Source organism: Numida meleagris, chromosome 14 (genome assembly GCF_002078875.1).
Source record: "Numida meleagris isolate 19003 breed g44 Domestic line chromosome 14, NumMel1.0, whole genome shotgun sequence".
NCBI classification, from domain to species: Eukaryota; Metazoa; Chordata; class Aves; order Galliformes; family Numididae; genus Numida; species Numida meleagris.
The window spans coordinates 11,451,587-11,465,819 of record NC_034422.1 but is presented as its reverse complement, the minus strand read 5'-3'; the positions used below and the strand labels follow the sequence as shown (position 1 = coordinate 11,465,819).

The window sequence follows — 14,233 nt, the reverse complement described above, 5'->3', positions numbered from 1 at the left end:
CCCCTCTTTTCTTCTCACCTCCAGCACAGCGGGAACAGGAGCGCGGGGTTTTCGGGAGCTCCCCAGACTCTTCATTAGGAGCTCCAGCACCTGAACCGAAGGGGTTTTACGCACTACATTTAACAGAAGCAAACATAAATTACCAACACTGGAGGAAATATTAAGAAGCGATGCTTAAAACCCGCTTGCAGCTTCCCTCCCCAGCCTGGGGCAGCTGCACAGGCAGCCCACAGGAGCGGGGCTGCAGCTCCACTCCCACTTCCCCCCCTGGGGTCAGCCCAGCCCACCGAGCCGCCAGGAGAGAAGCAACACAAGGCTGCAACGGAGCGGGGGGGGGGGAAATTTTATTAATATAAAAGCGTGTATAAATAATCCAGTCCCATTCTCACGCTAGGAAGAAGTCCAGCTCCAGCACGACGCCTCAGCCCCACTGCAGGCCGGGGGGCACCGGCCACCCCCCGGGCGGGGGGGCCCGCAGGGATGGGGGCAGCTCCTGCAGCGGGGGCCAGCCAGGTGGGTACTGGAAGGGCGCGGGTTTCTCGGGCAGGGCGCTGCGGAGCGGGGAGATGGAAAGGGCAGAGATGAGCCTTCTTGGTTTTGCCAGCACAGCCCTGCTCGGGGACGCCGCTCGGTCCCCTCTGCTTGCCCCACAAGCGCTGACCCGACCCCCGCCTCCCCCCGGCTCCTGGCACAGCTGAGCTCGGAGAGCAAATAACACCTGCAGATGCGGCCGTGGTTTCCTCCCAGGCAGCCCCAACCCCAAGGCAGCTGCGCGCTTCCCGGAGGACAAGGACCCCTCGGAAGTGGCGGAGCTGCCAAAACCCAGGCTGTTCTCCCAGAAGCACCCTTATGGAGGGAAGAGGCTTTCTCCCCAGCTCGCAGCCCGGGAAGCACAGCCACGCGTGGCAGCGGAAGCGCAGAATGAGAAGCATCGCTCCTTTGTCTCCAGCCAAAGCAAGCGCTCGGCCGGGGCAGGTTTCAATTCACGGCAGATGTACTGAGGAATTAATGGGAAAGGGTACAGGAAACTCATTTGTTCTTCAGCACCAGCCCTGACAGCAGCCCTCCCGCTTCTCAGGCCTCTACCTCTGATCCTGATGGATCCCTTTAATTGTTATGCCAGAAGAAATCTAATCAGGCTCCTTTACATAATGCTCCGGAGGAGCAGCACCCTCCTCTCCCTGCAGGGCTGGCGATGTGGCCGAACGCCAGCTCCAGGAGTTCAGTGCGGTGTTTTCCAGGCAACTAGCAGAGTGTAAAGTCATTTGTCCTACAGCTCATCCCCCGTTCTGCACCAGGGGTGGCAGCAGGACCAACAGACGCACACCAGCACCTCGAGGGAAGGAACATCCCCCGGGATGCACCCAGGTCCTGCAGCAGCAGGCTGGCAGGGCAGGGAGCGGGACAGGCATGCTGCAAGGTGGAACAGCACAGCTATCAACTAATGAGCTGCCCTGCGAGCAGCAGAACTAATCAATAGGGAGGATGCTGCCTGGGTACTCAATTCCCTAGGGCCTCATAAGGCACAAGTGCTATGACAGGTTCACCTCCCATTGGGGCATTCGGAATGGCAGCCCCACGGGGATTCTCCAGTGTCTAGCAAGGGCCAAGGCTGGTCCCTTCCAGAGGCACTAAGGGAATCTCAGTACCCTCAGCCCTTGGGCCCCGTTCTGATGGAAAGCTGCAAGTGGGCTCTGCATCACGATGGCACAGGCACACACTCGTGGGCACAGACATGTGCAACTCCTCTGGAAAGGAGGGTAAAAATCAGAGCTCCACGGCTCAGCGACCTGCACCAATGCCATCCAGCCCCCCTCTGCTCTCCAGAAAGCAATGGCACGATGAGACTTAGAAAATATGGCTCACGTGGAGGCTTCCAAGTGCAGATCGTGCCACCGAGCCCAGCTGTGGGTGGAGGGCAGCGTGGCAGTCGTGCAGCCACGGGGCTGATGGAGGTGACACTCAGCAGTCCCCAAGCCAGTGTCGTTCAGAATGCTACATGCCATGGAAGCTCTTGTCCCAAACAGCAGGACAAGGAGCGTGATCCTTCTGAAAAGTTTCGGGGATATTTGGAGGCTGCAGGAAGCCCATAGGTCCCCAGAAAGTCTGGGTTGAGTGATGGGTGCCCTCTCTGGGAGCTGATTTATCCTGAAATCAGGTGGTTCTAGGGCAGGACAGACAAAACAAGGCAAGCAGGGGCAGCACGACTGCAGGGCAAGGAGCAGCTGAGCTGAGGGACGGAGGGAGCAGCAAGCAGCACGCCCAGCCAGCCACCAGAGGGAAGATCCTGCCCAGACCAAACACGGAGAGGACAGGAGCAAACAGAAAAAGAACAAAAGAGAGATTTGGCACCTGCCCAAACGTCATCCAATTAAGCCTGCGGCACTGTCAGGTGAGCAGGGAAGCAGCAGGGACCTGCAGGCACCCCACAGCACGCAGGAGGAGCCAATCCCACCTCCGACAGGCAAAGGAGAAGGCAGGAGTGGGCAGAGACGTGCAGACAGGGCAGGCGAAGGATGGGGGAGCTGTCAGCAGATGAGACCAGCCTGCTGCCACCGGCTGTGGGCATTAATAACGCGGCCCCGCCGCGGCAGCGTCCTCCCAGACATGTCTGGCACTCTGTAAAGGGCGCAGGAGCTCCCTGCCTGAGTCCCCCAGGGCAGTAGGACAGGCAGCAGGACCCTGTCACCTCCGCACACGGGAACGCACGCACACATCCCTTACGTGGGACAGGCGAGACCGGACCTGCGCGAAGTCCCTGCGTGTGCCAAGAGCTGACGGGGTCCCAATGCAGCTGGGTGGCACTGACCACCGGCGCCATCTCCCACCCCATCCACCCTCGCTTTCCATCCCACCCTCCCCAGCCGCGGTACCTGCTGCTCTGAGCCGTGCTCAGCCTCTTGGCTCTCTTCTCCAGCCAGTTCTCAATGGTGCCGGGCGGGATTTCTGCTCCTTCCTGCCGCAGCTCCCTCAATCTCTGCTCCCCTGGTTGAGAGAGAGCTGTCAGAGGTTTGCACCGCAGTCCTTTCCCTCCACCAAACCCACGGCTCATTGCCCTGCAGAGCTTCTCATCACAGGGAGCTCACAATCCGCCCATGGCGGCTCCTTCTGCCCCACCGCCCACCCTCCATCGGACGCTGCTCCGGCTTGGGCAGGGAGCTGCGTGCCACCCCCTTCACCCCCATCCCCAAACCTCCCAGGGAGGAGGGGGCCCTGCTCCCAGCCAGACACCATCTGCCACCTGTGGCCGTGCTCCCCGGGAGCCGCCCGCACCTCGCCGCCATATGTCACGCGTTTAAGGAAAATATTATACGTTCCCAGACAGGGTGTGAAATTGATATTGCTTGGGCAGAGTGAAGGATCACTTCATCCTAGTGGTGGCAACCAATTATTCATCTGCCTGCTGAATATTAATAAGGACGGCAGGAATGTGCTACACAATGAGCAGCCGGAGATGGATAATTTGTCATCCAGCCTTTTCATCTGCTGCTGCTGGGAGGAGGCGACGGCGCGCTCGCTGCCACCACAAAGAGCGGCTGCCGAGGTCCCGATGTCGGGGTACGCTCTGCAAGCCGGAGATAAGGGTACTGGTTGGAAACAGGGCTGCTCACATCTCCCACCGTTGTTGTTCTCAAGGAGTAAAGTCCCAGCAGAGCCATTCAGAGTCAAAGGGAGAGCCCGAGGGCACCGGAGGACAAGCAGAACAGTCTGGTAACCGGGGCACTTGGCTCAGACTCAGGACAGGAGCTGAATGCGGCTCCCACATTAGAATTCCTCAGCCGAAGGCTCTCCGTTCAGAGCAGGGACCAAAGCAGTGGGAGCCCACTGCCCCTTCCTGGTCCCAGCGAGCTCGCTGGCTGCAGTGGGACAGCTCCCGACTCACGCCGGCTGAAGCCAGGCCCTGGGTGAAAGTCATGCAGCTGGCTCCTGCTCCCGGCTCCAGCCCTCCAGCCAAGCCACGAGGCAGCGGGTAGGGGCACACACCTGGCTCTGCACACCCCGATGAATGCCCATCCAAAGGCAAATCCTTGTGATTCCACGACTCCAAGTGTTCCCTGACCATCAGCAGACATTGCAGGATGTCATTCTGAAACGCAATCACCAGCCCCTGCTCCTTGTTACTGACCATGCAGCCAGCCGGACCGCAGCACAGAGACGGGTGTGAAGGTCCTTCTTCCCTCAGCCCCCACGGGGGTGTTTGCCTCTAAGTTTAATTACAGCCAATTAAAAGAGCGGCTGCAGCCATAAAGTGCCCCTCTAACGATGCCGGCCTAGAATTCCACATTTCTCTTTCCTCCCCGTGCAACTTTCAGCACAAGTCTTCTCCACCGTAAGAGAAAGAAATGAATAGCAGAGTGGAACTTGCGACGTGCCCACGTTGCTCAGGATGTCAGGGTGCAGGACCTGGACGAGGAGCCATGGAAGCACCCGAGCAGGACCCGCAGCAGAGATGTGCATGCAATGGTAGAACCACGACGGCTGCAGAAGACCCGGCCGTGCCCCTGCCCTCCCCCAGCTGGAGGAGGCCGAGCTGTGTCAACACCACGAGCAGAAGTGACGCAGATTAGCAGGGAGCCAATAACTTCAAGCAAGAAGATGCCAATTTTACAGTGACTTTTCTTGACATGACTGCACTAAAAATGACAGCCTGGAAGTGTCTCTCTGATGAATGATGCAGCAGATGCAGCGGGTAATGCTTTGATGCGGTAACAGCTGGGAATATGCCTCCCTCCCTGCTGAAGGTGGAAACTGTTGCTTCTTTATGAGTATATTCTACCGGGTGCAGAAGTGCTGCAGCCAAACTAGGGCAGGCTCTGAGCGAGTATAAAGCGGCCAGAAACGTTCCTGCTTAACCCACATGACTAGCACAAACAACAAGGTGAATTCCCTGCTTCAAGAGGCCAGACTTTAGAAATAAGGCAGCGTTCCCTCTGGCTGTTAATAAAGTACATCATTAGCACGGAGAACTTGCTGCCACACAACTACCAGCACCGAGCAGGCACTGAGGGACCCAAAGCCCAGGAGCTCGAAAGGGCTTTGCCATGTTTTAGAACGCAAGTCCACCCTGAGCACATAGAATCACCTGAGTTGGAAGGGACCCTTAAAGGCCACCTGGTCCAACTGCCCTGCAACAAACAGGGACAGCCACAGCTGCACCAGGTGCTCAGAGCCCCGTCCAGCCTGGCCTTGAAGAACTCAGGTCAGTGGACTACAGCTCTTCATTACACGACTCCTTCGCAACCTTATTCTGAAGCATCTGGCCCCGGAGAAGGGGAGAACAGCTTCAAGGATCACACTACAAGGATCAAGTCTCTCGTGTGACTAGTGTAACCTGTCGTCCAGCCTGCCACCCACAGCTTGCTGCAAACTCTGTCTTAAGCCTCACCACCTGAAACACTGCTGCTCCAGTAGCCCAAGGAGCGCCGACACGTCCTCAGGATGCACCCAATGATGCTTGGCATCTGCAACCATTTATCCTGTCTGGTCACGGGCTCCACCTCCTGCCCACCACGTCCTGCTGAGCCCTTCCCTCCACCAAACCCCAAGCTGAGGTCTGTGTGACCCTCAGCCAGAGTGCCTGGCTCCCTCAGGACTTCCACAGAGCAACACTGTGAGAGGGGCGAGCAGCATTTAACTACAGCCCGGCGTGCGTGACAGCACAGCCAAGGACGAGGCACCCTGCCGTCCCCTGGTGAAGCCTAATTATTTAATTAAACGTTTGACTTGGTAATACAAATGCGAGGTTTCCAAGAGGTCTCCCAGGAACCACTCACTCACCAGCCAACTCCCTACTTACATCCGACCCATCTGACACAAGTCAATATGCAGTAGCAAGTGCAACTGGCGAGGCAGCCTGCCCAAGCACAGAGGAGCTTGCCAGCCTTCCCCCGCAGCTCTGCTCTGCTCCAGAGCACTCGCTTCCCTGCAGTAAAGAGCCTGGAAACACCACAGGTTCCTCCAAACAGGCTGACTTGTGAAGCCAGCCTGGCACGTGAGCCCTGAGCAGGGAGGGGTGACAGCTGTGGGGAGAGGAGCGCTGCTCCACGCGGCCCCATGAGATGGCTTTTATTGACTGCCAGCACTGCTCAGCTATTGATTCAGCATCGCCCCAGGGACCCCACTGACTCAGCAGCGGGGAGGACTGGAAGGAAGGCAGCACTTCAAAGCTGCCTCCCCAAACCTGGAGCCCACGCACACTCCAGATCTCACATGGGACTTACTGGAGTGAGTCCAAAGGACTGGAGCACCTGGAACAAGAGGGGAGGCTCAGGGAGCCTCAGGTGCATCAGGGGATCTCAGCCATGTGTGTAAATATCCAGGAGTTACGATGACAGAGCCAGACTGCATAATGGCATCCACAGAAAGGATAAGAGGCAAACAGGAGCAAACGGAAACACGGGAACTTCCAGTGAAAGATAAGAAAATACGTTTTTACTGTAAAGGTGCTCAGAGGTGGTGTGGAGTCTCCATCCTTGGAGATGCTCAAAACATACATGGACAGGGCCCTGAGCAGCCTGCTGCAGCTCACCCAAAGAGCAGTGCAGGGTCAGGACTGGATGATCTCCAGAGGGGACCTCAAGTTCTCCATGCGGGCTCATCAACACCCCGCTCACTTTTGTTCTGACCACAGGAAGAATGAACACTCCAGGGAAAACAGCTGCTGCTCCTCCTAGGGCGGGGAGGCAGCACTCTCAGTAAGAAGTTGTGTTAGAATGAAAAAGGGCTCCCGAGACTCAGAGCAGGGGGGCAGGTGCTATTTGTCTCCTGCCCAAACTTCAGTTCCACTGAAAACCACATGAGCAGAGGCTGTTTCTGCACCAAGGAGCCCATTTTGTCCCCTCAGGATAACACACCCCATCACCCGCTAGCTTTTCAAGAGAGTGAGACAGCAGCAAACAGCTCCCCGGTCATAATAGAGAGGTGTGGGGGAAACCAGAGCCATAAATTTAAGGGGAAGCAATGTACCAGTGCCCTCTGCTGCTGACAGATTTTATTCCCTGACTGAACAGAACCCCAAGGGCTCAGGAAGCCCACTCTGCTTCAGCTGCTTGCTGCTAAGTGGCAGTGGCGCTGCTCGACTCTTCAGGTTTGTGCCTGTGCCAGGAGATCGAGAGCAGGAAGCATCTGAAAAACTGCAGCAATTACAGGCAGCCTCCAGACTCAGGCAGCCAGGAGAGGCAGGCGGGAGCAGCCACATTTGCAGACAGCACAGGACCACACACTCTCACTGCACAACGCCTCACGTGCCCCCCTGCAGCCCACGCTCCTTGCAGCAACTGCCCCTTCCTCAGAGACCTCCCTGACATCTTCTAGTTCCAGGGCTCACCTTGCACCTGCGCACTCAGCTTCTCCAGGTCCTGCTCTGTCATGTGGGAAAATCTGCAGTTGGACCCAAAGTCACACTGCCCTGGAAGAACAGCCACAGAGCTCCGTCAGCAATGCGCACACAAGGTCCTCCCACGTAAATGTGCGTGCAAACCCAGGTTCCACTGCACACGGGGCATGCAGACCTGTGCCCTTCACTCCCTCTGAGGCAGACACACACACTGGGGCTCTGCAGAGCTCACCAAGGAGGTATTTCCACCTCACCTGTTTGTAGAAACTTCCGACAAGGCTTCTTGCTCTGCTCCTCCTGCAGGATAGCGGCAGCATCTGGGGGAGATAAATGACACAGCACTGGATCACATCTTTTGCACAGTAACGTCCTACCAGATCACAGTCTGCTCAACATGAGGACATTTTACACGACAATCCTGACCTTAAGCCAAGGGCAAACTGAGTTAACAGTCCCCACCTACACCCCAGGCTTCAGCTTTTTCTTGGCTTGCAAATATCCCCTTCTCTGCTTTCCTCTCCACGCTCTCTCCCCATCCAAGTGGCACAAAAGAAGCATGACAGAAAAGCAAGTGCTCTGCAACACTCCTGTGCAGTGCAGAAGGAGCAGGCCGGTTAACAGGGCTCTGCCAGGCCCCACTGAACCCTGTGCCAAGTCTCAGGCAGACACCAGCACCGTGGTCCTTCACGTCCTGCAAGTGTCCTGGGGAAAACACAGCAGCTCCCATAGATTGTGGAGGAATATGTAAATGTGTGGAGATGTGTGGAGACAAGACAAAATGCCCACTCAGGGCTGGGATGAGCGATTTTGTGAATCAGAGGAAGATCAAGGGCTGCAGCCTGGGAAGAAGAAACACTCTAGACCATCTGCCTCACTGTCACTGCCCCAGGTAGAAGCCTGTTGGGCTGTGGGACCTCCACCCTGGGCCATTTCTTGGACCCTTCTTATCTCCACGTACAGTGAAGCAGGCAGCAGATACCCCAGAGCTCTGCAGCATTCCCCTCACCTTGCCGGGGGACAGGCAGCCTGCTATGCCTGTTCTTAAGGAGCTGGAGGGGGAAGCAAAGGAACACACAAGCAATGCTTTCACCATCACTTTAATCCAAGCTAAGTCTTTGGATATTGCCAAAACACACAGAGCCATGTGTCTCTCATACCCTGACTGCACACTCAGACCATATTCCCGGGGCTGGCTCTGGGACACCTGCACCCACCTCGGAACAAGTCGTACCAGGCTCTCTTAGCCCGGAGATGCTGCACTCCATTGAGGTGTTTCTTCCTATTGTGCAGGTTGTCCTGGAAGGACCGGTCGCAGTAATCACAGAAGTATCTTTTCCCCATCTCTCCCCCAGCAGAGAGGCCTCACGCAGCCCAGGAGCTGTCAGGCAGAGCCTCGGTGCCCGGGGATGGAGAAGGACACGCCAAAGGAGCAGAGATTTACAGCGCCTGCTTCCAAAGGAGAAGAACTCAAATCATTAAGGGCTGGCAGACACAGGAAGAGGTGAGACCTGACAGCATATATCCCCTCCCTCAGGGACTGGCACAGTGCTGTCTGCTGCACACGCACGGCAGGGCCAGCTCAGCTCTGCGCTCCTCACTTCTGCCACCTGATGCAATGGCAGCTCTGCTAAGAGACCCTGAGACCCTGAGAGCCCAGGAATTGCAGGGGCTGCACCAGAGCTGGGAACCTAACGTGGGGCTGCAAACAACCAAGTGAGCTGCCACATGAGGGAGGGAATTCTGCATCCATTCTGACCCCAAGGAAGAACCTGAAGAACTCCTTGGGGGCGATCAGCCAGCTGCTCTGCTGCACCATGCCCGGGGCCGCCCAGCTGCTGCAAGTGCAGCAGGGAATCTTACCCCCAGGAGCACCACGTTCTCCCTGTGAGATATAACGGCACCTGATAAATGCCGAAGATGGACAGACCGGGAGATAAACTCCAAAAGCAATTCTCCAGCTTTAGACACCTTGACAGCCAAACGCATTTAAAAAATAGCACGGAGAGCAGCACGAGAAAGAAAGATTTTATAAATAAATCAGGGTGGGAATCAATCACTGCCTCTCTAAGGATTCCTCAGAGCCAGCAGGAGGCGAGGCAACAGGCAGAGCCCGGCCAAGCCGCCCGCACCCCATGAGCTCCTGCCTTCCCAAAACCTTCAGCATCACGTTCCCGGAGCACCCAGCCCTCACCTTTGCAGGGAGCTCCAGGTCTGGAATTTGCAGCTCCAACCCAAGCAGCCAGAACCAAAAGCTGCCTACCCCGAACTCCAATCCCTGCAGGTGACCCTGAGGTTGCGCAGCAGCAGCTGATGGGGCTGCTGGAACCCAGCTGGGCTGCCATGCTCAGTGCCCAGCACGCACACTTTTAGGAACAGAACAATCTCCCTTGCACGCTTTATGCCACAGCCCCTTGAAGTCTCTGGTACCACAGAAGCTTCCCATCTCGGCCGCTGACTCCCGCACATCCCCTCTGCAGTGCAGCTGCTGTGACCGAGGAAAACAAACCAGGTTCTGCAGCGGTCCCACACAGATTCCCACAGATCTCACGGGGAATTCCGCCCGCAGAAAGCCCAGCAGCAGCAGCCAGCCTCCGAACCTGCCCTTCCAACTTACATCCATTGCTCTGACGGCAAGGACTGCAGCAGCCAGAGCCCCCTCCCTGCAGAGAAAATCCCCTATGGATTCCAGGCAGCCGGAGCCCAGAGGCACTGGCTCCCATCACCGCCATCGTGAAATAAAGCGAAGGGCGAGAGCCGCCGCAGCTTGGCCGCTTCCTTTTCACGTTGTCAGACCCTAGGACAGAGCCCATGTGGCCAGGCAGCCACACGGCTCTGCACGGCCTGGCGCCCGGTTCCAAGTCCTTCTGCACAAATCCCAGTACAAAAATCCGGGCTTTGTCCTGTATCTCAGCGCTTAGGAGAGCCTTTCAGGAAGCCACGAGCTCTCCCCGCGCCTCCTCTCCTCCAGACCGCCCAGCCCAGCTCCCCCAGCCCCCGTAGGCCGCAGGCGCCAGTTCCGTGCCAGGGCCCCGCGCTCGCCCTGCGCGCTCACCTCAGCCCGGGCCTGCGGCCTCGGCGCCGCGCCTACAACTCCCAGCAGCCCCCGCGGCACGGGGCCTACAGCTCCCAGCGGGCCCCGCGGGGCGGCGCAGGCGCAGAAGGCGCTCCCAAGATGGCGCTGCTCCGGCAGGCGTACAGCGCGCTCTTCCGCCGCACCTCCACTTTCGCCCTCACCGTCGTCCTGGGCGCCGTGCTCTTCGAGCGCGCCTTCGATCAGGGCGCCGACGCCATCTTCGACCGCCTCAACGAGGGGGTAAGGAAGGGCCGGGACGCCGCCGGGGCCGCCCGGCGGTGGGAGCGGCCCTGAAGGTCAGCGTGGGGCGGTGGGGGCCCGGCTGCTGCGCGGCCTCGGGCGGGGTGTGCGGGGTGTCCTTGCACCGCCCCGAGGTGGCGGAGCGTGTGCCCTAAGGAAAGGCAGCAGGTGCTGGAATTTCTGCGCGGCGTCGTGGACGGGAGAACCTTCCTGTGCTGCGCGTTGTCGCCCGAAGCGCGCTGGCCCTGGCGGCGTCCCTGTGCGCCGGGTCTCTCCGCATCCAGGGCGCAGTTCTAGGGTCAGCCAGGTCACCTGAGTGCCCGTGGTGCCGAAAAGAGCCGTCCCGTGAGCTCTGTCGGCTCTTGGTCCTGGTCCGGGAGGCCAAAAATCGGCTGGAAGCTCCTAGCACGCAGCGTGGCAGCCTTACTGCCCTGCTGCAGCTGGGAGAACGCGGGACGAGGAGACCAGCATCTCCTTCTGTGCCTCCTTCACAACAGGCATTTGGTGAAAGCTGTTTTAAAATTACGATCTAGCTTGAATTTTGCGCTCAGCTCCCATGTTTAATTGTAGAATTAGGCTTCGGTGTGTTCATGCCAGCCTGGTGTAGTATTGGACATGGAAGTTGGCGGCCCTGCCTGCAGTAAGGGGTTGCTCCTCGAGGTCCCTTCCAACCCAAGCCATTCTATGATATGGTACGTTTTCCTAAGCAGAGGATGAAAACAAAATTATTGTAAAATACAACTTTGTTAATCTAAAGCATTTTCTAGAACAGTAAAGCATAGCACGTGCCTTATCCTTGCACAGTGCTTCTCTTCGTCCTGAACTCACTGGCAGATTTTAGCACCTGGATGCGATTCCTTTGTGTGCGTCCTGTTTATCTGGCAGCCTGAAGCCAGGCAGCACTTGGCCTCACGCTCCTCCTCTGCATGGCAGTGCAGCCACGGGTGCTGTGCATTGTGAGCCCCAAAAGAAGGGCAGGGAGGTGGACGGAGCAGCCATCCTGCAGCCTTTGTGCTGTGCTTGGACAGGGTGTGCCTAGGCACAGCAGGAAGGCACAGGGCAGCTGCACCCAAGCTGTCACGTACCCTGCTGGTGCTTATGGATGTGTTTTCCTGCATGTTCTTCTGTCCCCTGTTGTCTGTTACTGATTTTAAAGTAAAGCTTTATCCCAAGGCCACTGAAAAGCTAATTGTTTCTTTTCTGCTTTTTTTTTTTTTTTTTTTTTTGCATACAGAAACTGTGGAAACACAACAAGCACAAATATGAGACAAGTGAAGACTGAAATGCTCAGCAGCAAGATGCAATCTGGGGTGGCAAAAGACACTGCAGGGGAGGATTCAGTCTCCTGAAACGGGTTATATCAAAATGGAATTGGGTCCCTGACTGACTCCGAGCCAGATTATATCAGCCACCTACTGATATGATGTCAACCAAGATGGACTCAACGAGTTCTGCTGCTGTATTGAAACTGTATTAAAATAAATTCAAAAAAAATCTTGACCTGTCTCTCATGCTTGTGTGTTTACCTGCCTTGTCCTTTGTTCTGCCTGTAGCTTCTCCTTACCTATGGCTTCAGCGCAGCCCCAAACCTTAGTTTTGGGATGCTGTAGGAAAGCAAGCTCTTCTCAGGGTGGTGTGAAAGCACACACACAGCTGAGGTCTGCTAGCAACACCACTGGCTTCTGCCTGGTGAGAACTTAAGGAGGGGCAAGGAGCTGCCTGCTTTCCTCTAATCATATTCAAAGAAAAGTAAATGTCTACATTCACAGGGTCTTTTATGAATCATTAGCTTCTTTTAATGCAGAGCTGTGCTGCTTCTTGGCTTCTCGTTATTCCACAGCTGCAGCACAAATGCTGCCCCTGCCTTGAGCAGTGAGAGAACTGTCCCCCCCCCCATCCTGCTGTGCACCCTGCGCCCTGGGGTGCTGAGCAGTACTCACACGGAGCGGTGTGTGACTCTTAGCCTGCCACAAAATCCATGTCATGGGCTGTCCATGCCATGTTTCTGTGCCTTCTGGCTCTCAGAGTGCTCTGCAGAGCTGAACTGTTGGGAAACGTGCCTGGTACGCTGTCAGCCTGCCCCAGTGCCCTCAGATTGCAGCGGAGCTGCTGAGAAGGGACAGCAATCCCGTAGCTCTGCAACAAGCGTTCACGCCTCTGCTCACAGGGAACACTAATTCTCAGCACCTCCTCGGAAAGGTCTCCCCCTGTTCCCAGCGGCCACTGCCAGCATCTTTCTTCATGAGGAAGGGCTATTAGGATACTGTTTGGGTTAATGATTCAATTAAAACAGAATTACTCCAGGGAGAGCTGGCAGAAACCAGCTCCCGCTCTTCCCATTTTCCCTCTATTCCAAGCCTGCTGCTGGAGGACCTATAAAAACACATCTCTCCTTCCTTACTATATTCTCACTAATAAGCAGCAATTTTAGCAATGGATGAGGCAGTGCAAATTACAGCCAGTGCTAATGAAAGCAGCTTTATTGGGTTTGTAAATATGTGCCAGACAGGAGTAAAACGTTTACTGTAAGAACATTAAGAGGACTTAAAAACATTGTGCTTGTTTTTGAGCAAAAAAACAACTCTGGCTTTTCACAGCCCCAGCTGTGCTTTTACAGAGATGCTTAAGAGGAGAGGTTTAAGCTTTCCTGGGATTATCTCCTACCATATAAGTGCTGCTTTACTCCAAGTTCTGGCTGCAGTGCTGATAGCTTCACACTATGCTGAGCAGGTGATAGAGATTTGCAGCTTCTTAGAAGCAAGAACCGAAGATGAATACAGTATTAGGAAAGGGGAGAGAGAGCATTGTCGCAGACTGGCTGAAAGTAAATGAAGCTCTCAGGCCAGTGAACAGCAGCTATAAAACACCGGAGAGCTCTCCCAGTGGGTAATTTTCCTCGACTCTGGATTTTTGGGGAGTTGGCAAACCCAATTCCCTTTCTCCTGTGCCTTGTCATTACGAGGGGTGGGCACGATGCGCACTCAGACACTTAGGAGAACAGCCCGGCACCGTAGTGCTGGCAGCAGCAATGATCCCACAGCCCCATAGTCCCCGCCCTCTGCGTAAAACCAGGCAGCAACCTACGTGCCTACAGTGCTTCCAGCAACGTGTGCTGCAGCATTGGAAGGGGAGGACGGTGCTAGGTGCACCCTGGAGCAGTGGCTGGAACGCTGCACAGCCCCGGGCTCATTTATTCAGCACGTGGCAACAAGCACAGGCAGCTTTGTCTGCTCTGCTCTACACATCTGTACTTCAAAAAGCACAGAATGTAGTGGTGGGGAGATGGCATTCGGAATAGGCTAACCAAGCAAAGTCTAATGGGTACTTGAAGTTTGTCTCCAAAAGGAGAAGAGCACTCCAAAACCATGCAAATGCTCTGTGACAACAGCCACTGAACGGGTTCCCACCAGCAGTGGGCAGGTCGTCCAGGCCTGGGCGCAGCGTAGCAGCCCTCCTACAAAGAGGTCACAAAGCAAACTCAAGGACTTGAGCTCTCTCTGTGCAGAGAGCATTTCCGTCACAACAGACAGCCCTCAGGGAAAGCCCTTTCTGCAACTAGAAACTGCTGTTTACTAATAGCTCCC

General features: G+C 56.3%; 2 protein-coding genes across 4 annotated transcripts; one reads left to right on the top strand and one right to left on the bottom strand.

Annotated features, from left to right (window-relative positions):
• Positions 327 to 10,507, bottom strand: ZMAT5 (zinc finger matrin-type 5). Of its 3 annotated transcripts, none has more exons than XM_021413009.1 (6): positions 10,389 to 10,507; positions 8,551 to 8,782; positions 7,591 to 7,653; positions 7,328 to 7,408; positions 2,874 to 2,985; positions 327 to 551 (listed from the first exon to the last, which is right to left on the bottom strand). In XM_021413009.1, exons 2-6 carry the CDS (start codon positions 8,675 to 8,677, stop codon positions 422 to 424), a joined length of 513 nt encoding a protein of 170 aa, XP_021268684.1. In that variant the 5' UTR covers positions 8,678 to 8,782; positions 10,389 to 10,507; the 3' UTR covers positions 327 to 421. The 3 variants fall into 3 exon arrangements, with proteins under 3 accessions (XP_021268684.1, XP_021268686.1, XP_021268685.1); XM_021413011.1 differs by having other exon boundaries at positions 8,551 to 8,785; positions 10,389 to 10,457; XM_021413010.1 differs by lacking the exon at positions 10,389 to 10,507 and adding an exon at positions 9,528 to 10,379.
• Positions 10,473 to 12,149, top strand: LOC110406467 (cytochrome b-c1 complex subunit 9). The gene is made up of 2 exons (XM_021413013.1): positions 10,473 to 10,649; positions 11,884 to 12,149. The coding sequence occupies exons 1-2, from the start codon at positions 10,509 to 10,511 to the stop codon at positions 11,929 to 11,931; spliced, it is 189 nt and encodes a 62-aa protein (XP_021268688.1). The 5' UTR covers positions 10,473 to 10,508; the 3' UTR covers positions 11,932 to 12,149.